This window comes from Barbatula barbatula (assembly GCF_947034865.1).
Source record: "Barbatula barbatula genome assembly, chromosome: 18".
NCBI lineage: Eukaryota > Metazoa > Chordata > Actinopteri > Cypriniformes > Nemacheilidae > Barbatula > Barbatula barbatula.
In genome coordinates this window covers 9,988,224-10,001,853 of record NC_136781.1, presented here as the reverse complement: position 1 = coordinate 10,001,853, position 13,630 = coordinate 9,988,224, and the positions used below count along the sequence as shown (strand labels likewise).

At 39.2% G+C, this 13,630-nt stretch overlaps 2 protein-coding genes across 5 annotated transcripts; one reads left to right on the top strand and one right to left on the bottom strand.

Moving 5' to 3' along the window:
* Positions 1-280: 280 nt before the first annotated feature.
* Positions 281-8,413, top strand: LOC306907256 (uncharacterized protein). 4 transcript variants are annotated; one of them, XM_079479241.1, is made up of 11 exons: positions 281-409; positions 732-791; positions 1,143-1,299; positions 1,433-1,516; positions 2,135-2,318; positions 2,425-2,937; positions 3,082-3,202; positions 3,325-4,227; positions 4,335-4,538; positions 5,695-5,729; positions 6,973-8,413. In XM_079479241.1, exons 1-11 carry the CDS (start codon positions 330-332, stop codon positions 7,071-7,073), a joined length of 2,442 nt encoding a protein of 813 aa, XP_079335367.1. In that variant the 5' UTR covers positions 281-329; the 3' UTR covers positions 7,074-8,413. The 4 variants fall into 4 exon arrangements, with proteins under 4 accessions (XP_079335367.1, XP_079335368.1, XP_079335369.1 ...); XM_079479243.1 differs by having other exon boundaries at positions 316-578; positions 6,973-8,146; XM_079479242.1 differs by lacking the exon at positions 1,433-1,516 and having other exon boundaries at positions 294-409; positions 6,973-8,146.
* Positions 8,414-9,616: 1,203 nt separating this feature from the next.
* On the bottom strand, positions 9,617-12,480 carry foxa (forkhead box A sequence). Its single transcript, XM_079480544.1, has 2 exons — positions 12,271-12,480; positions 9,617-10,939 (listed from the first exon to the last, which is right to left on the bottom strand). The coding sequence occupies exons 1-2, from the start codon at positions 12,325-12,327 to the stop codon at positions 9,860-9,862; spliced, it is 1,137 nt and encodes a 378-aa protein (XP_079336670.1). The 5' UTR covers positions 12,328-12,480; the 3' UTR covers positions 9,617-9,859.
* Positions 12,481-13,630: the final 1,150 nt, after the last annotated feature.

The following is a 13,630-nucleotide window of genomic DNA, read 5'->3' as shown; positions in this document are numbered from 1 at the left end:
ACCATTACGAAATCCATGAATGTGGTGCGTTTTAGGCCTGTTTTGGTAGGATTTAAATCGTCCCATCTGCGAGATAACGACCACCAAATAACCCAATACACATTAGAGACCATACAGTTTACACATAATCCAATAACCACGTTATTTCCAATCAATCAAGAATTGTAAAATAAATTCTCGGTTTATTGAATTGTGGCCATAATAATAGACTAGCACGACTTTCCTTTGACCGCCCCTTTCTCTGACCCCTTTCACAAATAATCCTTAATCTCATAATCCGCATTGGTGGTTGTAGTGAGGCCGGTTTTTTCTTTCAGAGCGAGTTCAACATGACATCTTTAATAAAGAGCGGAGACGAGCGCGGTGACCATTATAAAAGAGGGGGATACGAAAACCTACACCACAATAAGTGCGTGCTCGTGTTGTACTTTATTTTGTCTGTTCTTTTATTTCTGGTCTGCCCTGTTCGCCGTTCATTTTTCTGTCTCAAAATTGAATTCCCTCAAATGTTGGCCTATTCCAAAGTGCATCTTTATGTCCAGCCTGCTTGTCGTTGCCAAGATATTGTAAATTCAATTGTAAGTGATCGATAAATGCTATTTATTTGTGGTTATGCTGTTACCGGGGGAAAACAGAAGAGGGCAGCATTTATTGCTAACCAGATCTCTTCCATAAGTGGTGATGTTTGTCTGTGCATTTTACTTTATCTTTCGTGAATGGTAATGCTGCAGTCAGTGGAGGAGGATGAAACTTCAGATTGATCTTCAGTCACAGCAGCGAAATCATCGTCTGTAAGACTTTCCTTCCTTCCTTCCTTCCTTCCTTCCTTCCTTCCTTCCTTCCTTCCTTCCTTCCTTCCTTCCTTCCTTCCTTCCTTCCTTCCTTCCTTCCGTCCGTCCGTCCTTCCTTCCTTCCTTCCGTCCTTCCTTCCGTCCTTCCTTCCTTCCTTTCCGTCTTTCTTTCTTTCTTTCTTTCTTTCTTTATTCCTTCCTTTCTTCCTTTCTTCCTTTCTTTCTTTCTTTCTTCCTTCCTTCCTTTCTTTCTTTCTTTCTTTCTTTCTTTCTTTCTTTCTTTCCTTATATCTTCAGTTAATGGAAAGTTGAGTCAGTGTATGAGTTCTGATGATATTTGTTGCATTGTAGCAGTAGGGCTGCCTGGCTTCAGGGTCGCTGGTTGGAGGTCAGTGAGCAGGAGCGCAGGGCTCAGCTTCATAACCAAACGCTGCTGCGGGATTTCCAACGAGCACAAAACACGCTGGATGATATTGTGGCATGCACCGAAGCCATGAACACTATACGGGTCAGCAGTAACACAGCACTTCTTTTCCCACATCTTTGGCTTTTTGCATTTTTATTACTGCATAGATCAAGCTCTCCCAATTAACCTACTTTAATGCTATTCTTGTTGTAAATTGACCTTTGCTCTTCAAAAGGTTCAGTATGAAATGTATCTGGAAGTGAACTTCCCGCGATGGCAACAAAAGTTAAAAGACATGCGAGTTTCTGAACAGTCCAAGGTGCTTTTTTTCTAAACAAGCTGTATATAGGTAATTGACGTGTAATAAATTTAAATGAAGTGTCCTATGGTGTGACATTTAGAAAAGGAACTGTAAATATGACCTTGTTTTATATGATTCATATTTATCATATAAAATAGAATAAGAGAGATTTGTTGTTGTTGTTAGTTTTTTTCTTTCTTTGCCATCACACCATAAGACATATTTTCACATTAGTCTATCAACAACCCAAAGATAGTTTGGAGTTGCACATCTTTGCATAAAAGGATAGATTCTTCCTTTATTTCTGTCATTGCAAACCTGCATGACTTTATTTCTTCTGCAAAAATATTTTTGAAGAATGTTGGTAACCAAACATCACTGGACCCCATTGACTTCAATTGTATGGACACAAAACCTCTGGGAAAGTTTTTCTCAAAATAAATTAATTTGTGTTTTTCGCACGTTTTAAATGACATGATGGGAAACAATTTAATGGCAGACGTTTTAATTTTAGGTGATCTATCCACAATGTATCTTAATTCAGTTAATGTTTAAATATGTTTTTTTATGTCATTTAATAATAATAATAATATATTGTTTACAGTTAATTTGGATGCATGTTTGTTTTCTATCCAGCATGTACAGAAACACCTGTACACCTGCTCAGCAGAAACACCTCTACAGCAGATGGAGGAAGACCAAGGTATAAAAGCTCAACACCGGTCTAAATGTACAGTTCACCCTCTCTCCTCTAATTTTCCACATCAGTCTCAGCTTCCAATTTGTCACACTTTGCCAAACACTCATCAGACAGATAAAGGTCAGTATGCAAAGACTTGTCTTGACTTACAAATCCATATTGTGTTAACGTGAAGTCTATTCATATTCTGTATTCTTAATCTCCCTGGTCTGTTCTCTTTTTTTAGACAACAGGCAAAATGCTACAAGATGCAACCAAAATGACCATGAATACCTTCCACCCACATGGTTAACTGGCCCACAGCCGTTAATTTCAAGACTCCCTCAAAACAACATCCTGAAAGATTACAAAAACTTTCATAATATTCAAGCCCTGTGTCATCCTTTTCCCCCCTGTTATTGCTTACCTTGTGACCCACACCATCAGTCACACTCTCCAGTCCAGCAAAAATCATCATCCATAAACCATATGTATCAAAACCCATTGACCGAAATAAGACCTACAGGTCACTTCACTCCTACTTGTGCTTCTTGCCCACAACTTCCTGTATTAAAACCCATGGCATGGGGAATGATGGATGTGCCCAACCCAGGTGTGGAAAGAAGCCATTGCAGTGAAACCGGCCAGGAAAACACAACAAAAGAAATGTTAAATCCATCAGAGGAGAGTAACCAGAGATTAAAACACAAAAGGAAGGGAAGAGAGCACGATCAGTCTTTGGATCTGGACTGTAGACCAGGTTTGTTAGTTTGATGTAGTGACCTCATATTAACACTTTTAATGAAACAGGTTAGGCATCTTTATAGGAAAACATGAAGTAATTACATAATCAAGCTTTTGTGTTGTTGTCTTGTTTAAAAGTCTGTTTTTTTGTTTTATACAGTACGTCTGTTAGTAGACCGTGAAGGAAGTGCTAAATCATCAGAAGTTTTCAAAGTCGCTGTTTCAGGGTTGAAGGAGAGGACAGAATCACAGTCTATGGAAAATGGGAGGCAATCCCAGAGGTAAGGCAGGAGAACCAAACTATATCACTTGCTTTTTATCAGCCCATGGAAATTGGAGACAGATGGTTCATTTATATTTATCTATGAGAAACTCATCAATTGCATCTTCTCGTCTGTTTTAGTTCCTCCACTGTGTCACAAGTTGCTGAGTCAAAGAAAAGGAAAAAACTTCAAAAAACACCAACAGCAGAAGAGCAGGATAACAGCAAGGAAGCCAAGATTACAATCACAGGTACTGATGTAGTGAAAGAATACGAAGAAGATGATGAACAGGAAGAAAGTAGGAGCCAAGAAATCACTCCAAGTTATGCCGGCTCGGACAAATCTGATGGAACAGCACTTGGCAAGAGGAACAGTGAGGAAGAAGATACAGATGAAGGAGAAAACAGTCATGACCTCTTTGCAGAGAAGAAAATAAGTGAGAGAATAGTTATAGATGAAGGTGATGGAGAGAAAAAAGGAGGCAGAGATGATGAAGAGGAAGCAGAATTGGATGATAAACAGGGGAGTGAAGGGGACAGAGATGAAACTGTGCACAGTGATGGAGAAGAGAGAGAGAGTGAAGAAGATGTTCCAGACAATATACCAGATTCAGATTGTGAAGAGGAAGCTGAGCACAGTGATGGAGAAGAGAGAGAGAGTGAAGAAGATGTTCCAGACGATATACCAGATTCAGATTGTGAAGAGGAAGCTGAGCACAGTGATGGAGAAGAGAGAGAGAGTGAAGAAGATGTTCCAGACAATATACCAGATTCAGATTGTGAAGAGGAAGCTGAGCACAGTGATGGAGAAGAGAGAGAGAGTGAAGAAGATGTTCCAGACGATATACCAGATTCAGATTGTGAAGAGGAAGCAGACCAACCAGAGAGAGACATTAATAAGAACAGTTCCCAAGAAGAACAAGTCAAAAAGGTCATAGGAACTGGAGGAGGAACGTTCAAAACTGCAAGAAAAGATGAGAATGAAAATGAAACGGAGAGTGACAACAATGTTGATATTTCTGAGAGAAAGGTTACGAATAACAGGTATATACAGTATGCACATAGTATTTTATCATCTTAATCATCTTCAACTTTCTGTTTTCTATTATTAACTTTCTGTTCAGTTGAATACAAATATGTGTTTGTCTCAGTCTTAAAGAGTTGAATGGAGATGACGAAACTGAGGAAGAGGTTTACCATCAAGAAATAGATGATGATGATGATGATGAGATTGTGGTTGAGCAAGCATACCCCTGGACAAAAGATTGTTCATATGATCAAATGAAATCAAATGATGATGATAATGAAGATATTGAAGATCTTCTTAACCCAGATGTCACCTCCCAAATACAAAAGTGAGTTTTCTTTCTAGCTTTCAGGTCATGCAATACCTGTAGCAACAGTTGATTATATACAGGTACATCTAAAATTAGAATATCATGAAAATTTCAATATTTGGGTAGGCTTTCGTTTTTCATGAATTACTGCATCAATGCGGCGTTGCATGGAGGCGATCAGCCTGTGGTATTGCTCAGGTGTAATGAAAGCCCAGGTTGCTTTGATAGCGGCTTTCAGGTCATCTGCATTGTTGGGTCTGGTGTCTCTCATCTTCCTCTTGACAATACCCTATAGATTCTCTATTGGTTCAGGTCAGGCGGGTTTGCTGGCCAAACAAGCACAGTAAAACCATGGTCATTGAACAAGCTTCTGGTGGAACTTCACCCTGCACTTCAAGCAACATGGATTATGTGCCTCTCCACTCTTCCTCCAGACTCTGGGACCTTGATTTCAAATTGAAATGCAAAATTTGCTTTCATCTGAAAAGAGGACTTTGGTCCACTGTGTTTTCTGAAGTCCACAGTCAGTGCAGCTATCTACCAGGATATTTTAGAGCACTTCATGCTTCCTTCTGCTGACAAGCTTTATGGAGATGCTGATTTCATTTTCCATCAGGACTTGCCACCTGCCAACAGTGCCAAAGGTACCAAAAGCTGGTTCAATGACTATGGTGGTACTGTGCTTGATTGGCCAACAAACCCGCCTGACCTGAACCCCATAGAGAATTTATGGGGTATTGTCAAGAGGAAGATGAGAGACACCAGACCCAACAATGCAGATGGCCTGAAGGCCGCTATCCAAGCCACCTGGGCTTCCATTACACCTGAGCAATGCCACAGGCTGATCGCCTCCATGCCACGCCGCATTGATGCAGTAATTCAAAGCCCAACCAAATATTGAGTGAATAGAAATGATCATACTTTTCAGAAGCCTGACATTTCTGTTTACCTTATGTACCTTATGTAATATATATTTCTGAGAGGTTTTTATTATCTGTAAGCTATAATCATAAAAATTTCAAGAAATAAAAGCTTGAAATATTTCACTTTATGTGTAATGAATCTATATATAATATATGGGTTTCACTTTCTGAAATGAGTGACAAAAAAACTTTTTCATGATTTATTTGATATATTATCACCAAATATTATCAAACTGTATTTATTCCTGTAGGGAGGATGCTGTGGAGGAGACAGGCCAACCAAACGGTAATTTAAAATTTTACTCTCATTAAATACATGTTCAGCAACATCTACAAAATACAGAGCATTACAATTCAAGTCAATTGGACTATTTGTTAAAGACCAATAGAGCTTAGTCTGTATTGACATCTGACTTGTCGCATTTTTTTCTCAATGAAATCCTAAACTTGGGATTGAGGATTGTATATTGGACATTAAGTCTTGACCTAGCACAATACTAAAAGGAACCTGGATTTGAAGTCTGGTGTTATATTTTCTTTTAACTTGCAGTTATTCATTATGTACCTTACGTAATGAAGCAATATGTTTTCTTACCTTAGAATGAGCTGTTTCTATATACATACGCTGCGGGTCCCCTTGCATGGAATCTTGTTGCCATGTCGCCATGTTGTTTCTACAGTATCTTTAAGCAGACAAACTGCTCTACAGGCCGCGTTTATCTCATTTTGGAAAGAAGCACAAATGTGATGACACCTTGTTCCTTTCTCAGCCTCCACAGTGCTCTGAAAGGGAGGGCTGGAGGCAGCGGTTGGTTGTAATTCGCAACCTCACCGGTAGAAGCCGCAAACAATTTGGGCTTGAGCCACTGTGACTAAGTGGTGTGTGCCCACACCTATTTGTTTGCAGCAATGTGACAGAAAAGCCAGTGATAAAGATATTATTTATTCCTCATATTGTTTGTATCACAGCATTAAAAAAAATCATGCAAACTTTTGAAAGAGAAGGTCTATCAAAATATATTTGTTATCAGTTATAAGCAGCATGAAGAGCAAAACAAACCAGTAGGCTTTCAGTGTTTATTCATTCATTTTGTTTTTCTATTTAGTTATTTATTCGATTTCATTATATGCATTTCTATATTGTTATTGAAATGCTTTGTTTATTGAAACGAAACTGTGCACAGTTTCCATTAACAGTTAAGTTTGATATTATAAACGTCAGATCAAGAGCAGGGTGCTGTGGGAGGTGATGGCCTGTAGGTTCAACTATAACCTTTCTGTTATTTAAACTTGGCGAAGTGATATGGAACTGTAATGCGGTCGGCAGACCTAGAACACCTTCATAGGTGTGCATTTACGGAAAGTTAATACAAACCCATAGAAGGTTAGACAACCAATAAGATTGAAGCATTCAACAGCCCGTGGTATAATCGCAAAATTACAATTTTAAGCAAAGTAACCGTGGTAATAACTTTACCCATCATCATGCAGCACTTCATTTTAATTTGACAATATCTGTTTCTATACAGATTTACTCTCGGATTCAGAAGATATCCCAAAGAAGTCTTTTCCAGCTGCCACAAATAAGCCAGCGGAGTCGGACGATGAGTTTGATCACTTCTACGATTAAACCACAAACTACAACACAAAAGGAGAACAACGTATAACAACATTGAATGAATACAGCAGACAGAAGCTGCAGTAATTCTGTGCTTTCAGAAAATGGGCAAGGTGCACATGCTAAACAACAGCCGCCGAGAGACCAGAGAGTCACAAGGCCGAGCGATGAATGGAGGAATCAAATTACAAAGGGATGAAAGAGGAAGAAAGGGATAAATAGATGCTGGGTGTCCCTCATCTCTTTTTTTTTTGTTATTTGCTGGTAGCTTATCTGACTGTCCTGAAAGAATCGTACCACTGTCACTGTGCAAACACAGGTGGATCGCCTCGCCTGATGGACGCCGAGATGAAGAGAGAATAATAGAGGAGATTAATAGAGAAGTGCAGGGGATGACGTTAAATGCACTGCTTAATGTGAATGGCACGTTATATATTGAAGTTATATATCGCAAAGCTGTAATAGTGTCACTTGCATTTAAAAGAAAATTGTTGAATGTGTTTTCATGTCTTGTGGGGAATCAAAGTTCGTCTTGAATTTTTGGGCATTCATTTAAATGTAGCATGAGTTTGAATGCTTTCTCATTCAGATAGGGAGCGTGGCCTAAAAGGAGGGGTTGAATGGGGGTTTCAGGCAAAGATGGGAAGCTAAGGGAAGTAGTACAGGGCTGTCACAGCCACTGAGTGATGGCTATTTGAACAGGCATATTTGCCCGAGCCCTTGTGAAAGGAGATGGAGGGAGGGCAGCGGAGCCGTGCAGGCACAGACAGGCAATAAAAAGCTGGCTACTGTGTAAACAACATGGCCCGGTCTGTTCTCCTGCTGTCATGCCAACAGGGCAGCTTCCACTCTTCAACCAATCACACACAGACTTTTTGACAAGTGGGACAAAACACCCATCAGATGTAGCATGTCAAGGAAAAAAATTGCTGTGTTTGACAGATTGTTTAATAAAATATTGTCTTTTCATCTGTTGAAATAGTTTTTGGTAGTCTTTTGAAACTACAGCAAAATGTATTAGTATGCATATGGCTTTTACTATATTACTTAAGAGGCCACATTAAATATTTCATATTTAAAAATGCATTTGCAAAATTGTGATTATTTAAAATATATGCATGTAAGTTATTCACCTCATGTAGTTCGAAAACTGTATTTGAATCTTATGTGGTTTTGTATCCATTCAATGAAAGTCAATGGGGTCCAATGTTATTTGGTTGGTTTAAAATCTCCTCTTTTGTATTCTGCAGAAGAAAGAAACTCAAAATGAGTGTGAACAATTGATGAAAGAAATTTCATTTTTCAGAAAATCATTGCTTTAAATATTGTTAATAAAAATGCTGTTTTGCTACAGAAAGTTAAGAGATAATCCAATGCGATTTAGAATTGAGAGATAAATAACTCTTCTCTTATCTTCAGTGCATGCAAATGGATATATGTGCCGTTAACTTTCATAAACTGAATTAGTTGAGTTTTTGAGTAACTAACAAACTTACATTTCACTAACAATCACAATGTCTGGCACACCTGGTAGTACTGCCACCCCTCCCCAGCCACACATATACACAGCTGGTCTACCCATGACCTCAGACAGCATCATCACACCCCAGAAATCCCAATTCACACCCTCTTATTCTTGGAACTGAATACACACTTACCTACACTCATATATTTATAAGCTCGGGAAGTCTCATTCATCAACCTGCTTTAAACAGATTTTTAAAGTAAAAAATGTCACCATGAATTCTGAAGTATCAGATGGAACAGATCACATCGTTCCAGTCAGCACCCTAAAAGCTCATGAACTCCCTTCGTCTCACCCTCTTTCTCAATCTCGGACACACACTGAGGGGTCTGTGGCTTCTGTTCAGATCGCTGTGGGTGTCCCTGTGTCCCATTGTTGAGAAAACACAGCTTTGGGGAGGTCCACCATTAAGACCAGTGTCTTCCTATTGTTCTCATACACTCAAATACAATCCTGCTTACCAAGGAATCAAAGGTTAGGCTAGGCGGGATGGAGGGGGTCGCAACCTTTTCTACTCTAACATTCATCTCAGTGAGACGCCAGCCGCACCAAACAGTCACAATCTCGTGTCACGCTACCCTCATCACAAGATTGATCGGCCCTGGTTTTTAGACATGTGCTTCATAACTATAGTATGCATTTGACATTGTTTTATAATGATCTGTGATGTTGGACTAAATTGTACTGGAAAATGATGATGTGTTTTATTTTTATAATAGTTTCTCGGTGTATTCTGTAAATTTCTTAGCTAAACTTTGAGTGTCTTAAAGTACATGTTTATTGATCTTCAAATTGACGAAGGTGTTAAATAATGGTTTTTATATGGTTGTCTTGTTCAGGTTGGTGTGAGGAATGTCAAGCCAGGGCAGGAATCGTGTTTATCTTTCTCGATGTGAGCAGGACAATGCCTCTGTTGAGTTGATTGTTAAACAACCTCTTGAGGAATTTAAGAAATGCGACAGTAAAATAATGAAAAAGCCAAAAGTGTGTTGTTTTACAGCACATCACAAACACAAAAGTAACAACCTTTGAGATGTGTAAATGTTTAATTAAGATTTATAGCATAAACAAAGAGGACATTCACCTCGAAAGATTTCCAAATCTGTTGAATTTATCCAAAACATTTGTACACAATACAAGAAATTCTTCAGCATCAAATAACAGATACTTGTCCAGCTTTGCAACGTTCGTGAACTACTATATACAGCAAAAAATGAGTTTCTAAATAGGAACAAATCTATTAGATACAAAAAAAAAATACACTGACAGTGGATCAGGTGGAACTCAAAAGAGGGGCTGGACACATACTAAATCCAGAGTAATACACAGAGTCTCCAGTATACGAGGATTCCTCTCTGTTTCTAAAATAGCTGAGGTTGTGAGGATGCGAAGTAGACTGGCTGTAAACCGGGTAACTCACGGGGGACTCGCAATACTGAAAGTCCATGAGCCGTGGGATGGTGATGGGGTGTTGAATGGCCAGCTCGCTGTGCAAGCTGCTTTCCATAGAGTTTAAGGGCAATGGCTGTAGATTGGGGCTGGGCATGGTCGGGAAAGGTACGCTCAGAGGAAGCAGATGTGTTGAGCTTTCTGCAGGCTGGAGAAGGAATGGAGCATGCGATGGAATTAGATGCTGAGGAGAAGGTGCTTTGGGAGCAGGATAGGAAGCGGGTGTGTTTGAATGCAATGGTGTGGAGTCAGTCGGATTGGGTGGCAGAGGTGACTTTACCTCCACCTTTTTTTTCTTCCCTTCCTCTTTCACAGCTACCCCATCTGACTTCTTAGAATTTTTCGATCCTGATGGTGACGTTGCTTTCTGACACTTGAAGCGTTTCTGGCGACGCATATAGCACCCATTCTCAAACATGTTACCCGAGTCTGGGTGCAGCGCCCAGTAAGAGCCTTTTCCTGGCGAGTCTGGTGATCTCGGCACGCGCACGAAGCAGTCGTTGAACGAGAGGGAATGACGGATGGAGTTTTGCCACCGCTGTTGATTCTGTCTGTAATAAGGGAAAAGCTGTCGTATCCAGTCGTAGATCTCATTCAGAGTCAGCCTCTTTGCCGGCGACTGCTGGATGGCCATGCAGATAAGAGATATGTAGGAATAAGGCGGTTTGGCGTGGCTTAAGGTTCGCCTGTAAACTGATTTCAATGCCGGGAACTCGGATTCGTTGGAGTCGCTCTCATTGTATCCTTTTGGGTTTGGTGGAGGCAGTATTCCGACAGGACTACCGATCCTGGCTGTGTCTCCCCCAAGTGCAGAATCACATTGTGGGCCGTAACTTTGAAAGTGATGCTCTGGAGGAGAATATCCTCTGGGTCCCAATGACAGGCCGTCTGCACCATAATAAACCTACAAAGATAAGTCAAATCCTCTATGAGTGAACAAAATCACTAAAAAGTGAACATGTATTTCTTTGTTTCATAAAGTGGTATTTTGGCTCGACGGTCCTCTATAACAATGACTAACATTGGTTTTAGTTTATCCTCTCACAAGACATCATATCATGGTGAAAATCCTAACAAATCTTAAAATATAATAAACATATGGTCTGCTTAAAAATTTCTAATAAAATAAATTGAAATAAAAAGTAACCCTTTTGCATTCCTTAACTATATATAGACTAAATATGTACTCTATATATACAGTTTCTCTATAAACACAGGCCTATATAATAGTAAAAGTTAATTTCAAACTTAACTTCAATAGTTTTAAATATATTTGACAATTATATACTTCATTGCCTCAAACAAAAAACAGTCAAATCCTAAAACAGAAAATGTTAAATTTGCCTATGTGGGCTACTATACATATTCAATGGCAATGGTAGGCTACTCTTTGATGTTTTGTCAGTTTGTATTATTAGGTTAATCGATGCCAACCCATCGTAACATAAATAATCGACTACTGATAATTCTAACATCAGCGTCAACAGTTTCTCGTTGATTCCCTTTTTCATCAGCAAACCTTGCCTTGGGTAAAGCATGTAAATGTAATGTATTCTGACCACCCACCCAGCCGATAACCCCATTATCCGGCTAGTCCGGCTATTCTTCTCATCCTTGTTTTGTCTCTTTTTAAGTCACTCACCGTCCGCCTTTCTTCAATCTCATGGCAGAGGGTGTGACAGAGGGGTCGCGACTGCTGTTTTTCCATCATTCCTAATAATTCGGCCCTTTCATGTCGGAGCCCGCATTGGTTTATTCAGACCCGAAACGCCCCTCTGGTTATGAACCCGTGCTGGGCCGATTAAAAGTTATACACGAGTGTCAAAGTGCGAGACATCAGAGTCAATCAATTAACTCGCGCCGGACCACACACAAAATGAATGCGCGTGAAACATTTGCGTGATGAAATGAACGCAAGAGCGCGATAAAGATGAAAGAGATGGGATTATTAAACCATCTGCTTATTTCAAGGTTTTAATAGATTCGTGGAAATATGTGTTCAGGCCTGATCTTGTCTGTTTAAGGTGGTAAAATTATATTTCAATAAACATGTGTTAAGAAAAAACATGGAAGTGAAAAGAAAAGTTTTAGTTTATTGACAATTAAAGCTACAATGTAACAGGCACAGAACCTTAAATATTTCAGGAAAGTTCTATCCTACATATTATAATTAAATCATCAGTTATAAACTAACAACTAGAAGGTAACTGATGTTTTCTCATATGAGCAACATACCTCGTTGGAGTATGACATCCACTGATCGCTTCTTTCCCGTTTCAATTCGTCAATCATGTCTTCAGTGGTTTTCCTACACACTATTAAATATTTAATCGCAAAATCAATTCCAAAGTGGATTGAATAAATAATATTTAAACCTCAACGAGTATCACTACAGCAATGTGTTGGAACTGCTTTATGAATCCAGGCAGGCAAAGTTTGGAAAGTGCGCTGCTCCACACAGATTGAGTCACATATAATGTGTGCTGATCTCCCGCCCTCTGTCCAGCGTCCTGCCCACCTCCTGCCCTCCGTCTGCAGACAAGATGGGACCTTTATCAAATCACTTTAATGCACAACAATGCAGCCTACTTTCGAAAACACTTTTAAGATAATTAAATACAACAACGACAGAACAACAACGGAATAAAAAGAAAAATAACAGTATTCAAGAGACTTACTCATTCATCAGGACACGTTCTTTCTTTGCCAATATTCTATACCATCATAACCTTCACCTAAAAAATTTAAAATTCAACACTTGTGAAAAAATGCACTGACTTGTTGCATCTAAATGTTTCAATAGCTACAACTGGCAAGTTTTACTATTTACTTTTACAAAACTTTAACTGAGCCAATTGACAATTTTAGATGCAACAAATCAGAAGAAAATGCTGCGTTGTAGAAGTCTATTATTTTATACAGAGTTGGCAAAGACTTCCAGTGGGCTATGAAAGACACAAAAACACGTAAAGAAGAAAAGACTTGTTCATTCTGTTTCTATTTAAATTGTGAAATTATACTATATGCAATACTATATAGCAAATTCTTGACCTAGATAATCATATTTTTTAGTCTTCATGTTGGCAGTGTGTGTCATTCAGTGGCTACAGCTCAACCCTCTCTCTTTCTCTTCTTCCACATCTCCGTTCTCTCCATTGTGAGAGACAGCTGTTTGGCGGATTGGGGGTGTTGGGTGTCATTTTTATTGATGGAAAGCAAACATTTACTCTGTGTGCCATTTAAAAGCACCACCCTCCCCTCCCAACCCCAAACTATCCACCATACATCCTGCTCAGCCAATCAGAGATCACCACTAGTTCTAAAAGACAGATTCTTTGACAGATATGTGCTCTTGCCACAATGGTGACCAACGTATTTATAATACTCAAAGGAATCTTAACAAGGAGAGGAATTCAAAAAAGGGAAGAAATCTAACCATGTTTTACAAACAGTTTTGTTTTCCAGCTGTGCCATCATTTCCAGTTGGAGGAAATGTTTATCTAGTGTTAAGTGCTGCCTCTTGTATTAGATGAAGTGTTCTTAAGACAAGGCAATTAATTACACCCTATTCAGAAATCACTAAGGTGAGAAAAAT

What these genes read in the sequence shown, in the direction of transcription:
- LOC306907256 (XM_079479241.1), top strand. Translation starts at nt 330, where the DNA reads ATGACATCTTTAATAAAGAGCGGAGACGAGCGCGGTGACCATTATAAA. An exon ending in GAAAACCTACACCACAATAA is followed by an intron (nt 410 to 731) that starts GTGCGTGCTCGT and finishes GTAATGCTGCAG; the next exon opens with TCAGTGGAGGAGGATGAAAC. An exon ending in AGAAAGGTTACGAATAACAG is followed by an intron (nt 4,228 to 4,334) that starts GTATATACAGTA and finishes TGTTTGTCTCAG; the next exon opens with TCTTAAAGAGTTGAATGGAG.
- foxa (XM_079480544.1), bottom strand. Translation starts at nt 12,327, where the DNA reads ATGATTGACGAATTGAAACGGGAAAGAAGCGATCAGTGGATGTCATAC. An exon ending in GGATGTCATACTCCAACGAG is followed by an intron (nt 10,940 to 12,270) that starts GTATGTTGCTCA and finishes TTATCTTTGTAG; the next exon opens with GTTTATTATGGTGCAGACGG.